The sequence below is a fragment of the Nannobrachium achirus genome (assembly GCF_963921795.1).
Source record: "Nannobrachium achirus genome assembly, chromosome: 10".
NCBI classification, from domain to species: domain Eukaryota; kingdom Metazoa; phylum Chordata; class Actinopteri; order Myctophiformes; family Myctophidae; genus Nannobrachium; species Nannobrachium achirus.
In genome coordinates, this window is record NC_137819.1 from 55653677 (window position 1) to 55678229 (window position 24553).

General features: G+C 40.7%; 2 protein-coding genes across 2 annotated transcripts; one reads left to right on the forward strand and one right to left on the reverse strand.

Moving 5' to 3' along the window:
• The first annotated feature begins 245 nt into the window (after positions 1-245).
• Positions 246-3768, forward strand: mrps18b (mitochondrial ribosomal protein S18B). Its single transcript, XM_080735740.1, has 7 exons — positions 246-503; positions 854-1019; positions 1855-1952; positions 2046-2114; positions 2369-2435; positions 2541-2600; positions 3486-3768. Exons 1-7 carry the CDS (start codon positions 378-380, stop codon positions 3677-3679), a joined length of 780 nt encoding a protein of 259 aa, XP_080591866.1. The 5' UTR covers positions 246-377; the 3' UTR covers positions 3680-3768.
• A 64-nt stretch (positions 3769-3832) lies between these two features.
• LOC308292202 (ATP-binding cassette sub-family F member 1-like) lies at positions 3833-24487 on the reverse strand. The gene is made up of 26 exons (XM_080734494.1): positions 24335-24487; positions 23757-23797; positions 23577-23654; positions 22733-22862; positions 21953-21987; positions 21788-21859; positions 21180-21239; positions 20248-20361; positions 19997-20071; positions 19786-19884; positions 19093-19215; positions 18190-18290; positions 17715-17800; positions 17479-17618; positions 16254-16402; positions 15111-15194; positions 14081-14205; positions 10484-10596; positions 7796-7970; positions 7619-7693; positions 6914-6984; positions 6797-6829; positions 5188-5356; positions 5036-5100; positions 4450-4522; positions 3833-4334 (listed from the first exon to the last, which is right to left on the reverse strand). Exons 1-26 carry the CDS (start codon positions 24393-24395, stop codon positions 4162-4164), a joined length of 2520 nt encoding a protein of 839 aa, XP_080590620.1. The 5' UTR covers positions 24396-24487; the 3' UTR covers positions 3833-4161.
• Positions 24488-24553: the final 66 nt, after the last annotated feature.

Below are 24553 nucleotides of genomic sequence, written 5' to 3' on the forward strand. Positions count from 1 at the left end.
TACGTTATTAATTCAAAATGGCTACCCTGTGATGCCAGGCCTGGGCCTGCGGGGCCTGCAGAACATCCTCATAGTAGTAGTTACAATTATAACATCATAACGTGATTTCAACTTGTATAAGAAAATGCAAAGAAAACATAATTTGGCAATAAACAAGCCATTAACGAGTTAGTCAAGACAGAAACCGTATAGTTATTTATGTATTTTATTTGCTATGCTTTTTATACAACATAAAGTATCGTGTGGGGGAAATAGCAGATATGCAAGATCACTACACGTCGCGATGAGACCCCTTGTGAGCTTGTAGATCTGCTATTTTCGGGACACGTGACACCTAAAGCATCTTGGTTACGCAATGTTACGACAACAACGTATTTATGTTTCGTGGTTTCACCTTCAACCTCACTCACGTCACAGAAAACATGGCGGCGTCCATACGAGGCATCGGGAGGATTTTATCGCGAATATCGCCTCTGATTTTACACCCTGTTCAGCAGAATGAGGTATGAAGATCATTTTGTTACTTGCACTCGTTTTATGCTTTTGTTTGAGTGTTTATTTTGTGCTAGTGACTTTATATTTACACAATAAGACAAAAACAATACGTATGCTATTCCATTTATTCAGTAATCCCAACATGCGTTATTATTCGAATCGATCGAACACAATAATGAAATGTCTTTATTTAATATAATTGCTTTATTAATTTAATTGACGTTGAGGTTGTGATGATGTCTTTACTGTAATAATGCTCAATTATACACCGTACTGGTATGTATGTACCACGACGAAGAAAGTCAGGCTTTATTATTATGTAAATCAAGTTTGATTGATTTGATGTCTTTCCTGTCAGTCCCGTCTGCAGAAGCTACCCATTGGGTTATTATGGAGCAGGACTGGAGCTCCATTTGTGCTGCCAAGCCACTCACTGTGTACAGCAGCACCAGCAGCCAAGGATGGGGATGCTGAGGTAGTGGTCCGCTACAAAGACAGACCCTGGGACTATCTGGAGAGTGAAGGTAAGGGCAAGGCCAGGGAAAGAATAAACCCACATCCAACCGTGTCCCTTTTATGCTCATATATGGAGATCTCTGCATGTCTGTCCTTGTCCCTTCCATGCCCACATATGAAGATCCCTGATGTCATCAGTATATGCCCATATATAGGCTATGGAGATATGTGTATTTTCCTGTCCATTTTATGCTCTTATATGGGGATGGGGATCTCTATCTTCCAGTCCTTGTCCCTTTTAAGCCCATATATGGAGATCCCAGATGTCATCAGTGTACATTATATGCCCATATGGGGATCCCTGTATCCGTCCGGTCCCACTTATGCCCATTGCCCAATCCCATCTTTGGGACTCTGAGTTTTCAACACCATGTCACAGATCATGTTTCTTAAATGACAACTTTGTTTTTTTTTTACAACAAGGGTTCACATTTTGGATTGTCATTAGAGAAAAGATGTGTTAAAATGTTTTCATTTACTGCGTCCTATCCTCTACCAAAATATGTCTTTCTAGACACAATAAGCTGATTCCCAACATGCACAATTTTCAATGGGAGATGTGACTTGGGGGCTAGTAGTGTACTGTACTGTACTGTACGGTTGTAAAGAAATCACTGGCTTATTGTCTAAAAATAAATATTTAGACACTATTTTAGCCACAATAATACATGCCACCCACCCACTCATATTGCTAAAACAATAGCTGTAAATGAAAACATTATCACTCAATTTTTTTCTTTTCTCTAATTACAATCTAATAAAATATGAACCCTTGTTACAAAAAACTAGTCCTTTAATCGGTTATCTTGTTGCTTTACTAATGACCCCCATTCTGTTATGCAGAATACATTGAGCGCTATGGAACCAATGCGGTGTGGACTGGCTATAGGAGAAACCATAAAGGAGGAATCCCCCCGCAGAAGACACGCAAGAAGTGCATTGTAAGAATACATTGTTTTGACACAACATACTGTATGTTTTATATTAGCTGAATGTGTCTTGGGAGTCATGAATGCTTCTGTCATCTTGTTCAGAGGGGAGGCAGAATCTGCGGGAACGCATGTCCAATTTGCAGGGATCCGAACATCATCCTCCACCATCAGGTCTGTTAACATCCCAATTATTGCAATTCCACATTGTTAACCAGCAGTGTCCCTATTTTTTGCACCATTATCAGCAAAATTTCAAGTCCTTTCCAAATAGCTATTTTTGAAAATAGGGCCTTGGTCAAGGTAAAATGAAAGTAATTCCAGTGCTTCATCCAAGTATGACCAAGAGGAACAGTGTCTGTGTACACTTTGTCTTTCCTTCCCATTCAAATATTAAGCCAACCAAAATCATATTCCTCATCCCACAGAATGTTAAGCTGTTAGAACAGTTCATAAGTCCATATACTGGGATGGTGTATGACCCCACTAAAACGGGTAAGCCAATTTTTTTGGTACTGAATGTTTAGCTCAAATATTAACAATGAGAGCAAGGATTAATGCTGAACAATCAAACATTTCCTTAATTTTGTTTTTCTTTAGGTGTGTGTATGCAACAACAGAAGAGACTACATATGGCGGTTGGCAAAGCACGAGACCATGGTATGTTATGCATTTGATGCAACCTTGCAAGTCGCTCTGGATTAAGAGCATCTGCTAAATGCCTAAATTGTATTGTAAAAGAAATTTGTAAGAATAGCTACTTCTTCTTCCTATTTGGCCCCATCTGCCCCTCTGTTTAGAAAATTAAATGTATTATCTATCTATGACATTAACATAGTCCAATCCTGTTCTTTCATTTATAAATGTACATACCTTTCAAATATGCTTCCTAGACCTTTCAAAGAATATTTTAAGACCAATTCACAATTTCATGATTATAATACTAGACAATCGGACAATCTTCATCCTCCCTTTAGTCGCATCACACATAGCCAGTTCTCCATTAAAGACAGAGGTTCTTCATTCTGGAATACACACATACTTATTGCCAAATCCTCATCTTCAATTAGTAATTTTAAACATAGATTGAAGGCCAGCCTGATAAATCAAGCCTCTACATTTAATTCTACCACTTAAAGTGGCCATGCTTCTGCATACGCGCAAGCACGCACACACGAGCGCGAGCGCACACGCACGCGCATACGCGCAGACACACACTTTCGAGGGAAAATTGTTTTTTAGTTTTCTAGTTTGAATATTGTGTTTCAACTTTACTTGTTTATTACTTAAGGTGAGAACCTTGTATAAGCCCTTTATGGGCTTCCTTTCTCGCCTGCACATATTTTCATGCTTTTTTTTTAATAATGTTAACATGTATTGTTTGTTTTCTTATTGTGCAAATAAATAAATCAAATCAAATCAAATGTATGTCCTATTACATACAGACTCACTCACTGTGCAGCCCCTATATTTTGATCTCAACAGTGGTGTATGTTGGCTGCTGCATTATATATTTTTTACTACCCTTTAACGTTCCTCTTCCAGGCTTTCTTCCCTTTGAGATTCCCAAAGTGGAATTCACAGAAGACTACTCCAATAACCACCAGGCTGTGGGGTCCACACCACCTCCCCCATGCCTCAGCTCTGGTGAACCCTGGTATAAATGGTACGGCACCGTCGAGCCAGAAGAGACAGAACTGGCCAAAGTTAAGAAGATGTACAAGGCTTATCTTAAATGATAAGGCGGCATAAAGTTGTTCATATTAATGTTACTGTATATAGTTATGCACCGTACCAGTTTAAAATTTCCAGCCGTTTCTCGCACATACGTTACCTGTTGTGTATTCCAAAGGAATTTACAATAAACAGCAATGATGAAAAAGTATGTTTTATTGTTTTGGCTTTTGCAGGACTTGATCATAGACCATTATCCAGATATTGTTATGGGTAGTCCATGTTAATTCAAGCATTATTTCTACATATATATGGAGAGTCAGTGTTAATGTATGCCATTTCCTCTCAGTAGGTTTTATGGTGACTAACTAGTTTCCTCATTCAATTGCATTACACAGCAGCTTAGCCGTACATGCCATTACCCATCAGATAGCATCTAGGAAGCACATAGTCCAAGAGAACACCAGCACTGAGACGATGCATGGCCTTGCTTTTGTGTGACAGGTTGCGTTGGGTTTTGAAATACTGTAGGCCCCCCTCCCTGAGGTCACTCCTTGTCCTTGACCTTGTTGACAAGGGTTTCTCCTAGCGCCTCCAACACCTCCCGCTTGTAGTCCTCAAAGTCGCCATCAATCTGATTGACCGCCTGGTCCTCCACCACATACATCTGGCACTGAGTCTCAGTGATAAGCCTGGCATCGTGACTCACAATGATAACAGCTGTAGAAGGGTGGAGACATCGCCATAAAATTACTTTTTGTCCAAGCAGTAAATCATTTCAGCATATAACCTTATGTTCATATGGTGTATATTATTGTTAAATAACTGTACATACCTCCTTTGTACTCGTTGATGGCTTCTGATAAGGCATCAATCGACTCGATATCCAGGTTGTTAGTGGGTTCATCCTGTTAGATAAAAAAATAATTGTTTCAATCAATTACTCAATTCATCAACACAGCGTATTGCAACACGTTTTGCGCTTGTAGACTGGCTATTTTTAGCGACTTATTCGTGACAGAATGTGGGACATTAATTTACGAAATAAGTTCAAACATGGAGATAAGAGGGTTCTGTCGACAGCAACAGTATGCAATGTGGCCCCCTGGAGTGAGTGTGGAAATACAGTGCCCTCCCCCCATCATCAAAGTTGCCCACCCCTGCCCCCCATTTAGACCATAAAATGAGTAAAAGTTAATCAAGAAGACCCATTAATCAAGATCTGTAATTATGGTAATGCTCATCACAAGTTGACCCCAGTCAAGTTTACTAAGCATAGAGGGTTTAAATGGCTAGGTTGTAAATATTAGAAATATTTAAATGATACTTTACTAAAACCTGTTATTTGATTACTAAGATCGGATGCAATACGTTTCTCGCTTAATCAAATAATAATTTCACCCCAAGACATAAGCACGTACCAAGATCAGTACATCAGGTTGGCGGCAAGCAAGCTCAGCAAATACTACACGCGCCTTCTGTCCTCCTGTTAAAGAAATTGAGATGTTACCAAGATCACCAAACACCAATTCCAAGGGTGTGAAATTCATAGTCATCTTCCCTTCGTTCTTACCTGAGAGTTTGGATATCAGAATGGTGTGTGCGTGGCTCTCCAGGCCAAAGCGACCCAGGCACTTCCTGCTGTCCTGATAGGCCAAGTTGAAGTTCCTCTGAAGGTACTCAGTGGGAGCTTCATCCATGTTCAACTGGTCTGCATACTGCTGGTTGAAGAAACCCACTTTCTACAGGGGGAGGGCACACAGACATTTACCAGCACACAGTGGGTATACCTTAGTTCAATTTGGAATGAACACCTACTGTATGCAGTATATATTAAATGCCTAGATTAGGTATTAGAAACAATGGTTGATTGTGAGCAGACCTGTCCCATCACAGATACAGTATTTCACTGAATTAAACCAACAGTTAACAATTCGTCCTCATGCCAGTCAGTATATGACAGAGCCCGACCGATGCCATATTTTTTACCGATGCTTGCCGATGGTGAGTGCTAGACCACCGATAGCCGATGTTTAACCGATGTTTTGTAATAATATAACATAATAATAAATAGCCTAAATTTCAAAAACTTACCTTCAACTTTTTTTTACCAATGATCCGGGGACCACCAGTGGTCCTTGAGGGGTTTCCAGGTGGTCCCCAGCAAAGTTATGGAGATTTGGTAACCAACTGGACCCTTTATAAGATCTTTAACTCATGAGTGTAAAATGAAACCCAATGGATCCTTACGGGCAACGACAATATATTCTAAGTTTTGGGTCTGAGTGGCTAAATGTCATCAAATGGTGGTCTAATATTACTTATAAAAAACGACCGATACATCGGAGGGATAATGACCGATGTCCGATACCGACATCGGGGTCCAAAAACGACCGATATATAACGGCTCTAATATGACCCATGGGTTACAGCAACACAGAATGCCAGACCAGTGTTTGAGCCAAGTTCGGTGCGGCAAATGTGAGAATTGGCTCGCTCCCAACTGGCACACATTCTGAACGGTGACCATGCCCTGAACTGGGCATTGCTCTAGTCCATACATGGGCAACTGGCGGCCCAGGGGCCACATGTGGCCCCCACCTTCACTTAATGCGGCCTGCTGGTTAATACTGGAATACTGATATTTTATTGATTTCAGCTGTTACAATTCTAAACATGACCTGCTTTAATTCCATCAGTCTACAGTATATTAGTAGCTTAATGACTAGTATAGTAGTATTAAAATGTTTATTTTTATGTCCAATTCATTTGTATTTAGGTTCATAAAGTTAACATGAATATATAACTAAATGCGTTTGAAATTAAATCAAAATGTTACATTTCAGGATTCCAATTAAAAAATAACAAAAAATAATTCAGGATTCCAATTCAAAAGAAGCTAAAATAGCCAATCTACAAGCTCAAAACGCATCGCGCTGTGATGCAAAGTAGGATGTAGCAATATGCAATGTGGCCCTCTGGAGTGAAGGTGGAAATATAGTGGCCCTCGCCATCATCAAAGTTGCCCACCCCTGCTCTAGTCTGATAAATCAAATGATGAACCTAACACCAGGTCATGCAACAGAGTCAGTGAAAATGTGTAAAAGTTTAAGGACAATTATCAATTTATATTAAAGGGTATTTTAGGATTTTTCTCAAATGTCAGGAAAGGTTTAACTTACCAGCCGGTGATTCTTCCTCATTTCACCTTTGCCCTGAAAGATGATATGAGTTTAGTTAACTTGCAAGAATGTACATCGAGGCAGAACAAAAAAGTTGGGGAATTTCCACACACTTACTGGGTTCAGTTTTCCAGTGAGCAGGAGTAATAGGGTACTTTTCCCAACGCCATTGGGTCCAACTATGCAAACTGTGGGTGGGATCATGTAGCAGAGAATAACAATTTAGCCACATCCGAAATGTTCTTATATGACAAATAACAAAACATGTGTTAATGTGGTTAAAGGGAAACTTTGCCAATATTCTACCTAAAGCCTATCATTCTATTGTGAGGAGGGCCTGTGAAAATGTGACATCTCCAGTGCTAAGACCGTCCGCAGCTCATTGCAAAGTTATTTTATCCGAGGGTTGGGGTTAACCCAATGAACAATAGGAGAGAACCAACATCAGAAATGGGCTAAATTGCACTTTAACCCATTTAGAACGGGTACACATTTTGTGTATCATTATTTTATGCTTTAACTAATGAAAAATAGCAGATTTACAAGCTCACAGCGCGGCACAGAGTACCACGCTGCGAGCTTGTAGATCTGCTATTTTAGAAAAATCGTAACATTTTTTCATGTGAAGGCCCCCCAAAATGATATTTATTTGGCCACGGACCCCCATCTCAAAATATCTAGTTCCAGGGACCACCCAGAAGCAAAATTTGAGTTACAAGCGTTCGCTGTGAGCTTGTATATCTGCTATTTTTCAATAGTTAAAGCATTCAATAATCCCAGGTCTAAATGGGTTAATGGCTCACATTAAAGTGGTATACTTACTCCTGGACTCCATGTCAATACCAAAGTCCACATTCTTAAAAAGGGGCTTTTGTCCCTCATAGCCAAAGTCAACACCTGTATTAGGGATACACATAGCAGAGTTTCAAATCAAATAGCATTATGTGATTGATTGATTGATTGACAAAGGAGGAAAAACTGGTTTCAGAAAGCACTTACTATGTAGTCCCAAGATGGGGGGAGAGAGCGGAGGTGGATCAGGGAAGGTGAATTTGACGGTGTATTCTTTGGGTCTCTTCAGGAGCTCCTGGCTCTCCTGGCTCTCCTCCTCCATAACGCCTTTCTTTTTGCCCTTGGCCTGTTTTCTAGTCTGTGCATCCTTCGTCTGCTTCTCCTAAGGGAAAAATAACAAAACGAAATGGCGTTGAGTGTTGCCCAAATTTCAGCAAGACCCAGAGACTGTATGAGACATTTTCAATCTCACAATAATAACGGTGAATGTTTCAATACCATCAAAATTCTGAGTATTTACACTAGAAGCGCCACAATCTAATTCGTGTTTTTCTGATAGTCTTGGCCTTCATCAACCATTTTCTTATTTATTTGGATTTTTCATTCGGTGAAAAGGAATGTTATACAAATGAAAATTATCCTTGAATTGAATATATCGGAGGGTGAGTAAACTATAGAAATAAAGTAATTTCTTGGGTAAACTAAGGGCCAGACCCGAAAAGGAAAGTTTGTCCGGCATGACCAGAACAATGTCCCCACATTTCAATTATCATTTAAGAGAGTAGGGAGAGAACACGAGAGAAGACAATTCACTTCCCTCATTCACCTGAAAAGTTACGCAAGTGCTGTTAGAACCATGTTCTTTGTACTATTGTTATGGGATATTCACCTGTGAGAATGAATTGCATTCCATTCCATGCATATGCCAGTTTCACTGTGTGAAACCTGACCACATGACATCAGTTCTTTACCTACCTTTTTTGAAAGGCTCAGACATGATGAAATGCATTCTATTCATATGATAATGACAGATGCCAGGTATATTGAAATTGAATTGTATACCTGGTATCCTAGTTTCTTGAGACAATACACTCAAACAAAATGACACTCAGGCTTGGTGCTTTGAAAGAGAAACCCTACGAATCAGACGGGAGTGGCACAGTGCAAATTAACATGAATGGACCTAGCTGCATGTCAATGGGGTAACCAATACCATGTTAGCACTTTCAACCAGCCATCCCTAAATGGACATGTCCTATAGCCGATCTACAATTGGGATGTGGTGCATTCATCATTAAAATGATTGACTTAGTCTATGCTTGTATTATTTTAATTAGAAGCCTATAAAAATATGTAAAAGCAATGGTTGTTTTACATATGAGTGACTGGGGAAGGAGGGGGATCATATGAGAAATAGTCTGTCTAGTAATCGAAACTAATCAGTAGAGACGTAAACAGTGGAGATGATGAGTTTTATTCTAACACTCTAGAAGAAACACAAGTGATTTGAGTATCAAACCAAGTAGTTTGTTATTCAGGTTTTTACTTTTGGTGATAAGAAATGAACACTCAGCTAACCAGTCTTGTCAATGACAAGACAATTGCTTTATCAAATTTTACACTGTAACCAAAGTGTTCTCCAAAATAATCTCATTAGGAACATACCGTTTTCGGCATTGTTATAAACTAGTTAAAAGCTTATTAAAGACAACTCAATGTGCTTAAAGTCTTGGACAGAAATTGCCATGACTGTCAGGAGAGATTTAAGTGCATGCAAACAGGTCCATTATGAATTTGGCTGTGTCCTGGTCTGGATTTTCCTGAGTACCAGATATAACAAAAGGCTTGTTTGTCAGTTGCCTCAGGTAGCTAGTTATGTCAAGTAGTTATTTTGTTGAGAAAAAAATCAATAGGCTATTAATTTGATATCTTGTGGGCTTCTCTCCTCATCCCTCTATGTCTAACATTAAAGTCTAACTGGTTCATGATAGCCAATAAGGCACCGCCCTTACTTTTCCAACAACAAGGATAGTTATTGACCAAACCGTGACGGAGAGGCGCCGTCTCAAGCGACTTTGATCCACGTGAGGCACCGCAGAGCGAGCTAAAGCGAGCGAGGTCGCTTGAGCCGACTCAGCGCCGTTCGAGTTACGTTCCACTAGGGACAGAATAGTAATTTATGTTTGGGGTGAAGCGTCACTCAAAGTGACTCTGGCCAATCACAGCGCGTCTTTTCTGGGACTTGAGAAAGTAGTTGCCTTCCACTATCACGCATCTGATACACAGGATGAGAGGCATCCGGGGGGGCAAGAATGTGGACTGCAGCCTAGTCTGAGGTGAAGATGTGTGGCTATTGTCTTTATCGAGGTGATAATGGCAGCTGGCGAGGGATTTCACACATTAAACAATAGAACTGCCACACTTCATAGCATTCAAAGCAAACTTCATTCGGTGACGACGCGCATGTGCCGTGCGTGTGGGAGGGAGGGAATAATTATTATAGATGCCATCCAAAAAATATAATAATCTAAAACAGACCACTGGTTTTAATATATGCAGAGGACGGACTACCCCACCCCCAGCTATTCGTTTCAATGAAAGTTCCTCACCAGTGTTTGAAGCACCCTACTTCCACCAGGGACAGAATAGTCCCTAGTGGAAGTTCTACTTCCACATTTTTCTTTATTTGAGCACCAAATGTAGGTGCCCACATTGGGAAGTCTTGAGCACCGAGCAGGCGCACTAGGGTTTCAAACAGTAGAGGCATGCACAGTGGCGTTTTAAATGCCAAGTAATGCAATCCCAGATCTGAACACCAGGTGACGGCAGCTTCACTGTTCTTCTGGGGGCTTGGATATGTCTAGTCTCTTGAGACGTGAAGAAAGCACTACTCACAGCCTGTTTGGTCGACTTGCCACCAGCCTTCAGGTCCTTCAGCTTCTTCTCCTGTTTGTCGTACTGCTTCTGAAGCTCCTTTTGTTTCTGCACGTACATCTTCTTAAAGGTCACTTTTGTAAAGGAAAGAAATTCATTTAGTCCCGCTTTGTCAGAAGATCAGAGATCTCCGACTGGCGCCTACTCTTATGGTCTGGTGCACACATCTAATGCGTCACATCTAAATTCAGTGAATGAGCTAAAAACTGTGTATTGCGGTGAAACTTTTCACGCACATTCGTACTACATTGACAAGCAAATGCCACCCTTTTAAATTTTCCATATAGTTAAACAGGAGGCGATTTTTGCAAAACATTTTTTATTTTACTCCTCCAAATGTTCATCAAGCAAATCGGTACATCTCTATAGTCAACTGATCAAGACAGATCCGCCCGATTTTTCATATTCCATCCTGATTGGTGAATTATGAACATTTGCTGGCCCACAATAACCTACCTGACCAGGCGGAGACCTGTGCTCCGAACACTTTTCTAGTTAGTACTGTTTTTTCCTGCCGTTTAAAGCGCATATGAATTTAGATTTCCTGAGAGATCTTATTGTCTGGCTATGAAATGCTATACACCATAATATGCCCAAAATAGGGATGACGGGTTAATGTGGTTGAGTTAAGTCATCACAGTCTTCTAGTGAATGTACTGTAGCATTGACGCAAGTTTGATTTGATTTGATTTGATAATCTTTATTTTGAACTCACAATTAAAAACAAAACATTAAAACAAATAATAATGGTCACTATATATATATATAAAAAAACGTGATACATAAACAAAAATAAAGTAAATAAAGTGCAATCATCATTTTCTTCAAAAGTCCAAAAAGGAGTAGGATGAAGTGAATACTTATTAACTCCTCCTACCCCCTTATTATATAATAATCACAATCCATAATCAATACTGTATATCATCTATTCCTATGATATATTTATACATTATCCCTATTTCCAATTTATCTATATTAAAGGGGGCGTGACACGGCCAAAACAGCTAATTATGGCTATCAAATTAGCCAATTTTTTTAATGATGTCATGTACCCCCATGTTAAATGACCCAATCAAATTAATGTATTGTAGTTATTGTACTGAAAGTAGTACTTTCTGTACAGTAACCGAAATAAATTAATTTGATTGGGCTAATATGGGGGGAGGGGCGGAGTCGATTATCCATATCATTATCTTTTGAAACTGCCCCAAAAAAAGCTGTCCGAGGTGTCTTTCCGACTTTCTAAACCAACTTTAAAACTATCAGTTCTAGGGGTAAAAATGATATAGCATTCGCTATAAAATCAATGGTTAGACCGAAAAAAAAAGTACATTTTTCTTCAAAAAAGGTGTCCAAAAAGGTGTACGAGGGTCAACACGCTTCTCCCCGTCTATGCGACGGTTTTGTCGGCCATACCCTGCTGTCTCTTGCCCTAACCTGACTGGACTGGAGCACCCGGGCAGGGGTTAAAGCAAAAAAAAATCCCAAGACGGATTTTCCAACCCCCCCCCCCCCCCCGCGCCGCCCTTTGAAAAGCGTCTTTTTACCGTTGATGCCATAACATAGCTTTCTGTTGCACACCCAACAGAAACAGGGACCTAAATGGCTTTCCTGTGTCAAACGTTTCATCCAGCCAACCACAGCTAAACAATCCACCCATGTTAAAACAAAGTGGGGATGCTATACAGTACTGCAGTTAGTTCTCTGCATTAGTATAGAGTCTGGCCACCTCCATTTGTTTTTGACTGTGCTAAGCACGTCCGAGACGAATCTTCATTCACAACTAAACCAACCGCTCCATATTGTCGCTGACTGAACCACCACACGTGGGTAATGTTATGAGAGAAACACTGCCCACGTAGTGGAGAAACCTCCGCCAAGTACAGCCATGAGCACCAATCATGATAGGCTACGCTGCGTCGGTCCCAAATGAAACACTGCCCCGAAGTTTTGAATTAGCATCTGTATGGATACAGGGGTTAAAGCAAAACCCCCCCCCTCTGCGCTTGAAAAGCGTCTTTTTATCGTTGCTGCCATGCTGCCATATAACAGATTTCTGTTGCACACACAACAGAAACAGGCTCCTGGTTATTTCACCGTTTGACACCAGGACCTGAATGGCTTTCACCTCCATTTGTTTTTGACCGCACTGAGCACGTCCGAGCCTTATTGTCGCTGACTGAACCGATGCCACACGTGGGTAATGTTATGAGAGAAACACTGCGGAGAAATCTCGCCTATTGCCATGAACAGTGAACACCAATCACTCATGATACGTTGCTTTCGGTACCAATGAAACACCACCCGAAGTATTTCATACATCTGTATGGATCACTTTTGTGAGTGACAAATAAATCCCCCCAAATCTCTGATTTGCAAACATAACAAGTGTTCCGTTGCTATTTTAACGCAGAGAACGTAATCAAACCATAGACTGTAGGAAGCAAACGCGTATTGTCAATTCCTGCTGCCCCCTGTAAACACATATTTAGATAGTATAGCCTACCTGCTGTTTACATGTAAAACTCCAGCGACTTCATCTTTTGACACAGCCATCCATACATTACAGACAGAGCGACGTCTCGTTCCTTTACAGCATGATATAATAACACCACCAGTCCACTCATCTATTGGAATTCAGCGTAGGTCCAAAACTTTTAACAAACTTCCAAACGGTGTACATCGTTTAAGCCACAGGAGCATGGTTTTCTATCATGAATATGAACTTTAGCCAAACTATTGCGATGCATCGTCGCAGTTAGCTTACAGCAGCAACAAGTAGCTACAAAGGCATTTCCTCTCAGTGTAGGGCGGATTTCAAAATAAGAGCCTAACGTAATCTGATCAAGTCAAGTCAAGTCACGTCAACTGGTTTTATTTTCAAGTCTACTTACAGGAAGTAGTTGATCTAAATTAGAGCTACATGACACACCAGCAAGTCTACCGCACCACAGTAGTTAACTGATGCTATTATAATTAGCGCAGACGGTTCAGCTTTTTTTCTTTTTTTGCGAATCTTCTCTGATCTCATAAATAGCCCCTAGGGAATCCTCAAGACGGAAATCCGTCCCCAGGACGGAGAACTTTAACCCCTGCACCCGGGACACCGGAGCAACCGTAGAACGAGGGACCAGCGATCTCCTCCTCCTCCTCCTCCTCCGCAGAGGAGGTCCGCGGCTCATACACTCTGTGTGTGTGTGTAGCCTCTGTGTGTGTGTGCTTTCGCGCGCGTGTGTGTGTGTCACACACACAATAGCTCTCGCAAATAGCCGTGCGGTGCAGCGCTAGCCACGCTACACGCTAACAACAAGGTTGTGCGCGGCACCGCACGACGGACGAAGTATACATTGCGCGGCACCGCACGACGGACGAAGTATACATTCACTACTAACTGATACGGCCCCGCCTCCTTTTCAGACTGTTTGAAGAAACACCACGTGACCTACTGTATCATAATGTTAATTTTCGGCCGGTGTCGCCACTCCTTTAAGTTTGAAGGGGTGATGGTATTGTATTCTTTAGATGAGGACACAGTGACAGCTGTAAATGGGTACTTACGGTAGTTGCCTCTGTAATAGAACAGTTTCTGGTAGTCCAAGTGCATGATGTCTGTACAAACTTCGTCCAGGAAGCTCTGGTCGTGGGACACAATGAGAAGAGTCTTCTTCCAGCCTTGAAGGTAGCTTTAAATAGAGCAGAGGATTAAACAAAACAATGAATGCTTTACAAGCACATAATTATCTAACTATTACCATCTGTATGAATCATCAGGTTATGGAAAACATTATTTTGAAACATTTACATGCATAGCATTACTCATTTACCCGTTTTAATGCGAAGGTGAGTTCTTGCTTATACATACGTCTTTTATACAAGTTATGCCTAATTGCTTTTCAGACGTGAAATAACCATAACAATCTAAATTGTGTTGCTTTACATTTATTCACATAACCAAACAAACTGATGATTGGGCAAAGGGTCTCCTTACAGAGGTCTTGGAAATCAGACTACCGTATTGTCTCATTCGCCTATGAACTGTGGACTAATGTGCATTTGTAAACACGCGTAGTCTGATCAAGGGTCTCCAAAAAATGCAAAATGATTGAATTACAATATGAATCTAGGGCATTAATTGATAGCCACAACAATGGAAAAATGAATCAATTTATATTAGCAGTCAGATTATCTATTCCAAGGTTGAGAGGAAGAAAAGATGGGGTTTAATAACTTGAGACTCAGACTTTACATGGCCAGTCTATATCTACAGTATGACAATCTATGACACAGGACTCCATGTTTGGGCAAACTTTCAGCCCAATCGATAGTCTTTCACTTACATTTTTAAAATATTCAATATTTCTAAAAACATTGACAAAATTGGTACAAAACAAACACAAAAATAACGATTGGTCCAGAGGTTTGCGAGACTAACCCCAGATAAATAGAAACACCAACAGACCCTCTAGACAGCTCTGCCTCCTATAGAGCCTCGGTGTAAAGAAGCACACACCATTATCTAGTAGCCTCTAGCATTTGCTTTATAAAGTGTCGTTGACATGTAGCTCTAAATGAGAAAGCTGCACTGTACTTGTTCAGCCAGATGACGGCGTTCAGGTCCAGGTGGTTGGTGGGCTCATCCAGCATCAGGAGTGTGGGTTCCATGAACAGAGCTCTGGGAAGGAGAACAGGTGTGGAAGATAAGACTTAGGCCATGGCTACACGGAGCTGGATATTTCTGAATCTAGACATTTTTTGGTGCTGTTGGGGCTTGCAGCCAAGCTGGATATTTCGGCCGTGAATCTGGATATTTTTTAAACCGGATAAATAAGTGGAGAGATTGAAAAATATCCGATTCACTGGATCCGTGTAGACAGGGAACCCGGATATCTCTGAAGACTTTACTGTGTGTGTGCTTGTTAGACCTAGATATCTTTGTCGTGTGGACCTAGATATTTGTGGATATCTGAAAAACCAGGATATATGAAATATCCAGCTCTGTGTGGACCTAGATATCTTTCTATTATATATGTGGATATCTGAAAAACCAGGATATATGAAACATCCAGCTCTGTGTAGCCATGGCCTTAACTGTGTTATAATGTAAGCCTAAAACACAAGTCATTAACCAATTACAACCTGGTGTCCCCATAGGTTGTAGATTTGGCCATTCTTGCTCATTTGTGCAATATCTGTTGTACAAGGAAGTATGAAATAGGGCAGGGGCCTTCAACGTTTTGAGGCCAAGGACCCCTTAGTTGAGAGAGAGATGAAGCAGGGACCCCCACAACCTGTTCATAGATTCCATATAGTTTCATCGTTTGACAGCACAATCATCAGTGTATTTTGGATTCATGTCAATTTGTGTTTTCAGATATTTAACCACCTGAACCATCAATACTTCTGCTCTTTTTCCCCTCTACACCAAACCTCTTTGCCAAGAATAGACGATCTACAAGCTCACAACGCCTCACAGTGCGAGTCGTTGTGAGCTTGTAGATCTGCTATTTTTGGCTAAAGTTCTCCGAATTTGGACACTAGGGTTCGAGTGGTTAATATAAAAAAAGGAGAAAACATTTTCTACCACACAAAGATTTGGAGGACCCCCTGCAGTAACTCACAGGACCCCCTAGGGGTCCCGGACCCCCTCTTGAAGACCCTTGGAATAGGGCTCAAAATAAGTGATTAACAGCATAACCACAGACTTCATTTCAGTGTAGGACAGACAGCGTACCTGGCTAGGGACACCCTCATTCTCCAACCTCCGGAGAACTTCTTGGTGGGTCTGTTCTGCATCTCAGGAGTGAAAGAGAGACCAGCCAAGATTCGACGTGCTTTAGCCTCTGCGGATGCAGCTCCAATGACCCTCAGCTCCTCATAGACCTGGAGAAGACAACAGAGTGAGTCCAGATTCAAAGAGAACCTTATGATAAATATAACGGAGAAAAGCACACACCTCTGCAATTTCCCTCATTCATTAAGTGACCATTTTTCTCTTGTGTCACATTCAGGGTGGCCACCCATTTGTGACAAAAAAGCAAAATGGCTGCTGTGTGAACATGGTTAATATTCCCAGCTACAGACTTATAGTAAATTAATACCACCAATGGTGCTCAATGGGTGCCATGGCATTGAACTCTAACCTTAACCCTAAACTTAACCTCAGTAACCCTAACTAAATTCGGACTAATGAACCTTCGGACTAATGAACCTTCGGACTTATGGGCAGTCCCCGCTCAATGCCCATCTGTCCAATCCACCCCATCAACCCAATAAGGAAACATACAACTTGTAAGCAGACAAAAACAATGAAACTGTTAATTATTACTAAACTACATTTCTAATTTAAATTTCACCTATGACTTACACATACTGTGAAACCTTCATGGCCAATGGAGTTATGCACAATAATGTACCTACAATTTTGATAATGATCCTCCTGCATGTATGTATGCACGTGCATGCGTGTGTGCGCGCTCAAGGGCCCTGGGTACTTTAACTATAGAAAAATTGCAGATATACAAGCTCACATATACAAGCTTGTAGATCTGCTATTTTTGAAAAATCGTTAACATTTGTGCAAGTCTGAATATTTCAAATCCTTCTATGTTTCTATGTCAGTGGTGCTCAAACGTTTTCATGTGAAGGACCCTCAAAATGATATGTATTTGGCCACGGACCCCCATCTCAAAATATTTAGTTCCAAGTACACCCCAGAAGCAACATTTGAGTTACAAATGCAATGTTAAAAAATACATATATTCAAAGACTTGCACACATTTAACGACTTTTCAAAAATAGCAGATCTACAAACTCACAACATGGCACTCGGTGCCGCGCTGTGAGCTTGTAAATCTGCTATTTTTCAATAGCTGAAGTATAAAATAATCAAGGCCCCTCCACCTTGGGCCCTAGTAACTCAGTCCCACTTCCCCCCCTTGTGACACCCTTGGCCTCACCTTATCTAGTCTCTCTGCCACACTGTCCTCTCCCTTCTCCAGGAGGGCCTGTAGTGATCTCTCCTCTTCCAGGAGCTTCAAGCGACGGGTGTCTGCTTTCAGCACCGCCTGGACGGCAGGCGTGTCGTCCGCCTGCACCTCTGACAGGAGGAGACGCACAGGATGACGGTGAACAGAGGATGAAACACGAGAGAAACAGAGAGAGAGTTCCTTCTAGTGTCGAGTAGAGTTCTTACCTTGTTCACACAGCAGCACGTCAATGTTGGGGGGAATACTTAGTGCTCTGTTGGCAATGTGTTTCAGTAATGTGGTCTTTCCTTTGCTGATGGAAGAGAGAGAACAGGAGAGAATAGGGTCAGAGCAGTTCGTTGCTGAAAATTAGACTTTTATATTAAGTTGTAGTATGTTTTATGTAGAGTATTTTCTGTACATGTGTGTTAATATATAAGGACCCCCTTTAAAATGAGATGGTTCATCTAAAATCTTATCCTTCTAATAAGTCTCCTACGGGCTGGGGGGGCACCTGTCTACGGTTAGTGTGGGTGGGAGGAGTAGGACGAAGGTTCTAATCTACGTCCTCCCGGTGGACAACACAGTGTGTGGGTAGGAATTAATTGACTTAACGACTAAATTGAGGAAAATGTGTAAAAAATAATTGGCTACCAAGTAAAAAATATGAGTCTAGACAGTGTCTTGAATAAGATAATTTACCCATTTGGTCCAACCAAGCCATATCGTCTGCCCGCCACAATCAGAAGGTCAGCGTTGACGAAGAGTTCCTTTCCGTGAGCCGATATGCTGAACCTCTCCAGCTGGGGGGGTCAAGAGTTACATCAGAGCTTTGAAAACACATTTTAAAAAGGAACCTTTGCCAATTTTCAACATAAATCCAATTGTTCTGACGGATAGATCAATGATATAGTATGGCAAAAAAATACCCTACGTCTACTTCGTATTCCTCTCTGACATCGACATGAAAGTGAAACATGTTTGACGACGACATTTCACAGAAAAATACACGTACAGTATTTTTGGCTACGTTTTGGAAGCCAACAGTTTGTGTTGACACTAGGATGACTGCTGATCAGCAAAGACTTCATATTGATTGAAGTTGATTTGTTTGATTTTGTTTCTTGTTGTTTGTCCTACTTTTCTTTTTTTGGTGGGGTATTTGATGCATAAATACTCAAGTACTTTATATCACCTATGGGTTGGGACCCCCAGGGGGGTCCCCTAATTATTTTGGGGGATCCCAGATGATTAACTTAATGTGCACATTGTTTTCTCTCTCAACAGTAAGCAAACCAACATAAAATGAGTATAGAAAAAGTGTATAGAGGGTATCCGGATATTTCTAATGTGACAATTTAATGACTTTTTAATTCCTCTACAAATTAAACATTGGACAAATTGTCAAATATTAGAGGCAGAAATTGTTGCGAGGCGTTATGAGCATGTAGATCGCTATTTTCACATTAGAACCGTGTTATCCAAAATGTAATGCCTCAACTCTTAGTGCTTGTAGGGTGGGTCCCCAGTTAAAATACGATTATTTGGGGGGTCGCGGCCTGAAAAGGTTGAGAACCACTGCTTTATATTGTGATGGCAGCTCACCTTGATATCAGAGGCATTCTCCAGCATGGCCTGTCTGGAGGACAACTCGGCCTGGGACACAGAGAAGTCTCCTTCTATTGCATTCTGGGCACGGACACTGGCAACCTGCTGCTCATACACCATCTGGAATTATACACAATGCATGGTCAGACCCACAGCAAGCAGACTGAAAGAATAAGCTAGGCAGTGTTCCATTCCATCATACACAGACTGCAAGTGCTTTCAGAAGACATTGCTTTTAACATCACTGGCAAGGGTGACCGTAGATTACATAAGTGAAGGGTTTCATTTCAGTACAGAATATTTGGCATTCAACATAAAGCTTTTACTTATTATGTATCCTGCCAATTGTGGTTTCTATATCTGGTGTCCACAGAACTCATGTTCAAATCATTAACAATGAAACGTCTCAAGAAAATGCTGTTTGAAGACAATTTACTTTAGGCAATGGAGAGTTCGGTCCATGTAGATATTAGGGGATCGTGATCTGGTTTTAGAGTAAGACTTGTCTTGTTCTAATATTCCACATAGTAACAGAATATTCTTAGTCCTAAAAACAAATCTGAAGAAATATTGAAGGACTGATAGGATAGTGTGGAGAAGAATCTGATGGAAGAGAAAGAGGTGCAACTCAGGTGTCCATTTGGAATCAAACGCCCTGTCCAGTCAACAACCAGAGCGCTCCCCAATTACCATTTTCTTTTTCTTCTTCTTCTCCTTCTTGCTAAGGTTTGCATATGGGTCGTCACCATCCTTCTTGGCTTCCTGCTCTGCAATGACGTCCTCAGCACACTGATGGGTTGAACCACACAATTTGGAAAATGTGAAGAAAAAGAAAAAAGCACCAGTCAGTCCCCAATGAATGCAAAGATCAGCACCATTGCTTCATAGGAGAAGAACATACCATCATGGTGTCATTCCCATCACTCTCCTCTTCCTCCTCATCTTCGCTGCGTGGTGGAGGAGCTGGTTTTGCCTTCTAGATGGGAAAGGTATGGAATTAAAAACACTTTTCATTAGTGTTATTATACTGCACATATGTATGCTTTGGTGATAATTCTCTGTTCGCAACCATGACACTGAGAAGTCTTCTGCGTCTGAAATTACGTCAAAAGAATGCTCAAGTGGCCTGCATATGACTTGATCTCGACTTGCCTTCGGCTGTGTTTGGACCTTGGACGGTTTGGGTTCCGTCTTCTTGGGTTCATCCTCAACTTTCTTTTCGTCTTCCTTCTCCATTTCATCCTCATCGTCGTCAGATGCTGCAAACTGATAATGTATTGTAAAAATAAGTATGTGTAATAAACAGTTTGTTTTTTGCTAAGATGATAAACACCTCAGTGTCAGAACAGACGGCATCCACAGAGGGTTAGCGCTGCAAAGGTGTTAGTTGAAGAGTTCTTGTGCCGAGGAAGGGTGAGGGGTGTGACGAACAAAATGCCTGCTTGAATGGGATGAGTTTCTCCAGGAGACGTTAGGTCATTTTGTGTACAAACATAACCAATGATGTAACCAAACCAAAAAAATGGATTACATACAATGAACAGGCAAAATGTAACAAAAATATATCACATTTAAACCAGTCAACAATGTAGACATTGGGTGGAACATCTGTGTGAACACTGTCATCCACTTGACTTCAAACATTTTTTTTAAATATATATTTATAGTCATAGTCAATGACCCTTTAAAGACATGCTCTTCATAAAATGGATTTTTACCGCCATCTGATGCCATATCTATGAGACTAGCCACTCCCACTTCTGTAATATTGGCGATAATATACAGGGATACCAATCCCATCCAAATAGGTACACTTGTGAACAGATGCGTGTTAGTAATTATACAGGAGAGAAATGTCTGGAAGCTAATCCCGATTATCCCGTCCAAGCGGGGCTGAAGATGAGAAATACAAAAGGGTATATTGATGTCAGTGAAGAAACAAAGATGAGGTGTAATGTTGCCTTCCACCATCAAGTCCCACTACATGGAAACAATGAGGAAGAGAACTGTAAGATAAAAACAAGAAATAAACAAAGATGGAGGGCGATGGAGAGTATAGATACAGAACCTTTTCCAGAACCCACCTGCACCTTCACAGGCTTAGATTTAGCTTTTTTCTTGCCCTTAGACACCTTCTCAACCTCCTGTATCAAAGACGCACACAGACAGACATGTACAGAGATATACCCATCGTTTTTCAGTAAATAACCTCTCAGCGTACAGCGTACAAAGAACACATTTTATTTATTGTAAAGCATCAATCTGAGAGGAAAATTATCTTCCGAGATGGTTCATTTGTGTATCTTTACAAATTTCAAATATGTTCGCCCAGAGCAAAGAACAGTACAGTACAGACCAACAGCTAAAGGACGGTATAGATAAAAAATATGTCTCCTGATGACCTGTTAATTAGTCAGGTAAAAAGACATCACAAATAGGCCAACACAAAAGCAAACCAAAACTCAAATGCTCATTCTGCACTTGCACCATTGTTGCAGTCAAACAAAGCAGGCCTGAACAAAGTCTAAATGTTCTGTCGCCCCCAATGGTGGGGCGGACAATGGCTGCAAATATTTTAAATTTTTAGCACATGACAACAGACAACTAGATGGATGAGTTGTCATGCTGATAGAACATACTTCAATAAACATTTCTACTGTATTGTTTATAACACATTAAAAAAGTACTATACCATTTTTGGTGGTTGACCTTCATCAGAACCTTCCTCATCACTCGGATCCAGAGCAGCGAAGATGTTCCCACCCTGAGAAGATACAAAGATGCTTAGTTACCATGCAGAATACCAGAGCCAAACTCTTCAAACCATCACATAAAATAAATAAAAAAACTCACAAACCTTCTTGCGGTTGCCACCTTTACTGGGAACAATTGCTGTGGGAAGAAAGGAAAGACTTGCCGTTATTGCTGTTTGATTGATTGATTGAAGAATTTATTAGAAGTTTGCAATAGAAAAAAGTACAGTTTCATGACAGTACAAATCACTGGTACAAGGTCAACTAAAAGGAGATCCTAGAAAGCCGAGGCTTATTTCCACAGGAACCACACTTTAAGTATCTCATATCTCACTTTAAGTATCTCTCTCTGTTTGTTATTTTACAAAATAAATTAAGGACTTAAACCTATACTTAGTTGACCAGGGTCCCCCAGGGCTCTATATTAGATCCTGCAGTTTTCCCCTCCACACCAAAACTCGTGTTGTGATGTGTCGATCTGCGGTTTCCCCCAAACGTTCACCCCACAATAGGGACGCTAGGGTTCTTGTGGTTAATGGCCCTGAAAGCTAGCCTCCAGTATATTTTTCATTTGTCAGACATTTCATGTTTTCCAGTGCTAACCTGTAATGATATGCTGTACATTGATTCCAGAGACACCATGGACCATTTTTGACAAATACGTGCATTTTGAGCGAGAATTAGAAAAACGTTAAGCTCCTCTTAAAATGGTATTTGGCTAAAAGTTATGTCCGATTATCCCCACTGACACACCCACTTTGAATAAAACTGCAAGTCCGCCATAGCATTGCTAAAGCTTGACGAGCAATTTCAAATCACATGCGGAGAAAATCAGAGGGGAAACCAGAGGGGAAAACACTGTCACATCTCTAAAGTGTGTTTACCAGGCTCGTCATCTTCATCACTAGCTTGCACTGACAGCTTTTTCAGTTTCTCCATAATGTCTGCATCTTCATCGTCATCATCTCCCCCACCACCTCTCCCTTTCCGGCGGTCTTTCTTCTTTTTTTGAGGCTGAGAAGAACAAAAAATGTATAAGCAAACTTAAGGCAGGGTGCACTTGAGCTACAATTGGTGTCTTCACAGAAAGTCTGGATTCCCAGCTAAATTATTGATATTTAGACCCATCTCTCTCAAAAGTTAAAATAACACTTAGGATTTTGTCCAACATTTGTATATAAAACTGGCCAGTGGCCCTTGAAATAAATAAAAGAAAAAGGTTGAGAATAACTGTGCTAGACAAAAGGGGTATTTGGCTGGGGAAGTATGACTGTGTTATTAATGTCCCGTTACAAATGTTTTGTGAAATTACACCCAATAACCATAAAGGAGTAGTTCACCCCCAACATGACTTTTTTTTCTATTGATTACTCATGCCATGGAGAGTAGAGTTCAATAATATTTTTTGGTTTTTGTCACATTCCTAAGACAAAAATGTGATAACAATAAATTTTCCCCCATTGATTCCGGATGGTGACCCGTTTCGAAACGGGTCACCATCCGGAATCAATGGGGGAAAATTTACTCGAATCAAATTTTTGTCTTAGGAATGTGACAAAAACCAAAAAATATTATTGAACTCTAGTCTCCATGGCATGAGTAATCAATAGAGAAAAAGTCATTTTGGGGGTGAACTACTCCTTTAAGGAGGAGTTATGCTGAATATACAGCATCAGGCAAACTTTCAGTAACAAATACTGTAGCATATTCCGCCAAAGTGATGGTTACCTGTTTTCCCTGTGCGTCCTTTACAGGTGCCTCCTCCTCCTTTTCAACTTTGACATCTGTGGCAAGCTCCTCAAAAAACTGGATTACATACAATGAACAGGCAAAATGTTACAAAAATGTATCACATTTAAACCAGTCAACAATGTAGACAATAGACATTGGGTGGAGAAGTGCACTTACGCTCTTTTTGCCCTTTTTATCTTTCTTTCCTTTCTTCACAGCTGCACAGATGGGGGATAAGGTGGTTCACCAAGGGAAGAAAAATAATAATGATATCATTACAATAACGAATTACAATAGTCATTATGTCCCAAGATCAGCCTAGTCCTAACCCTTATAGACAAAGCAAACTCACAAAAGTGGCCCATGTAGGCCTATGCTTTATTTATTTCACTATAAAAACTATATCACAGGACTGGAGCCAACAGCTATATTAACATAAAGGTCTCACAGCTAGACAGCTACAAAAACTAAGTTCACTGTTATGTTCACACGAAATTGTGCCAGACAAGTGAATACATGACAACCCATCACTTATAAAGAGACAAAACGCGAGACACTGGTTTTGCATACAGTGTGTGGTTATACATTCTCATTGTTGGACTGCTTATTTCTCAACGGTAGTCATTGTTATCTGGACATCTCAACCAGCTGACATATATAATTGCTACTTGCTAGTCATCATTCCAGCAGATGACGGCTATATTAGCTAGTTAGCTCTTCTAGCTTTTAACTAGTGCCCGTTATTTGACGTTTACCTGCTGCTGGGGCGGCTTCATCACCATCCCACTCTGCCTCTTCTTTCGCTTTCTTGGGCATTTTTGTTGCTTTGATTTCTTCTGAGGTTCTGTAACTCTGTCTTAAAATTACTTTAAAATGTTCTGTTTTCTGACAGTGAGGTTTAGCAGCCGCCGGCTACTACACACACATATGACATGCGGCCTTTACTTCCCAGTTTGATGATGACGCGGTGCCGT

Excerpts from the sequence above, each read along its gene's own strand:
- mrps18b (XM_080735740.1), top strand. The coding sequence starts at position 378 with ATGTTTCGTGGTTTCACCTTCAACCTCACTCACGTCACAGAAAACATG. Across the intron at positions 504-853 it reads ACCCTGTTCAGCAGAATGAG|TCCCGTCTGCAGAAGCTACC; the intron begins GTATGAAGATCA and ends CTTTCCTGTCAG. Across the intron at positions 1,020-1,854 it reads GGACTATCTGGAGAGTGAAG|AATACATTGAGCGCTATGGA; the intron begins GTAAGGGCAAGG and ends TCTGTTATGCAG.
- LOC308292202 (XM_080734494.1), bottom strand. The coding sequence starts at position 24,395 with ATGCCCAAGAAAGCGAAAGAAGAGGCAGAGTGGGATGGTGATGAAGCC. Across the intron at positions 18,291-19,092 it reads AGAATGCCTCTGATATCAAG|CTGGAGAGGTTCAGCATATC; the intron begins GTGAGCTGCCAT and ends TGACCCCCCCAG. Across the intron at positions 5,101-5,187 it reads TCTGATATCCAAACTCTCAG|GAGGACAGAAGGCGCGTGTA; the intron begins GTAAGAACGAAG and ends TTTCTTTAACAG.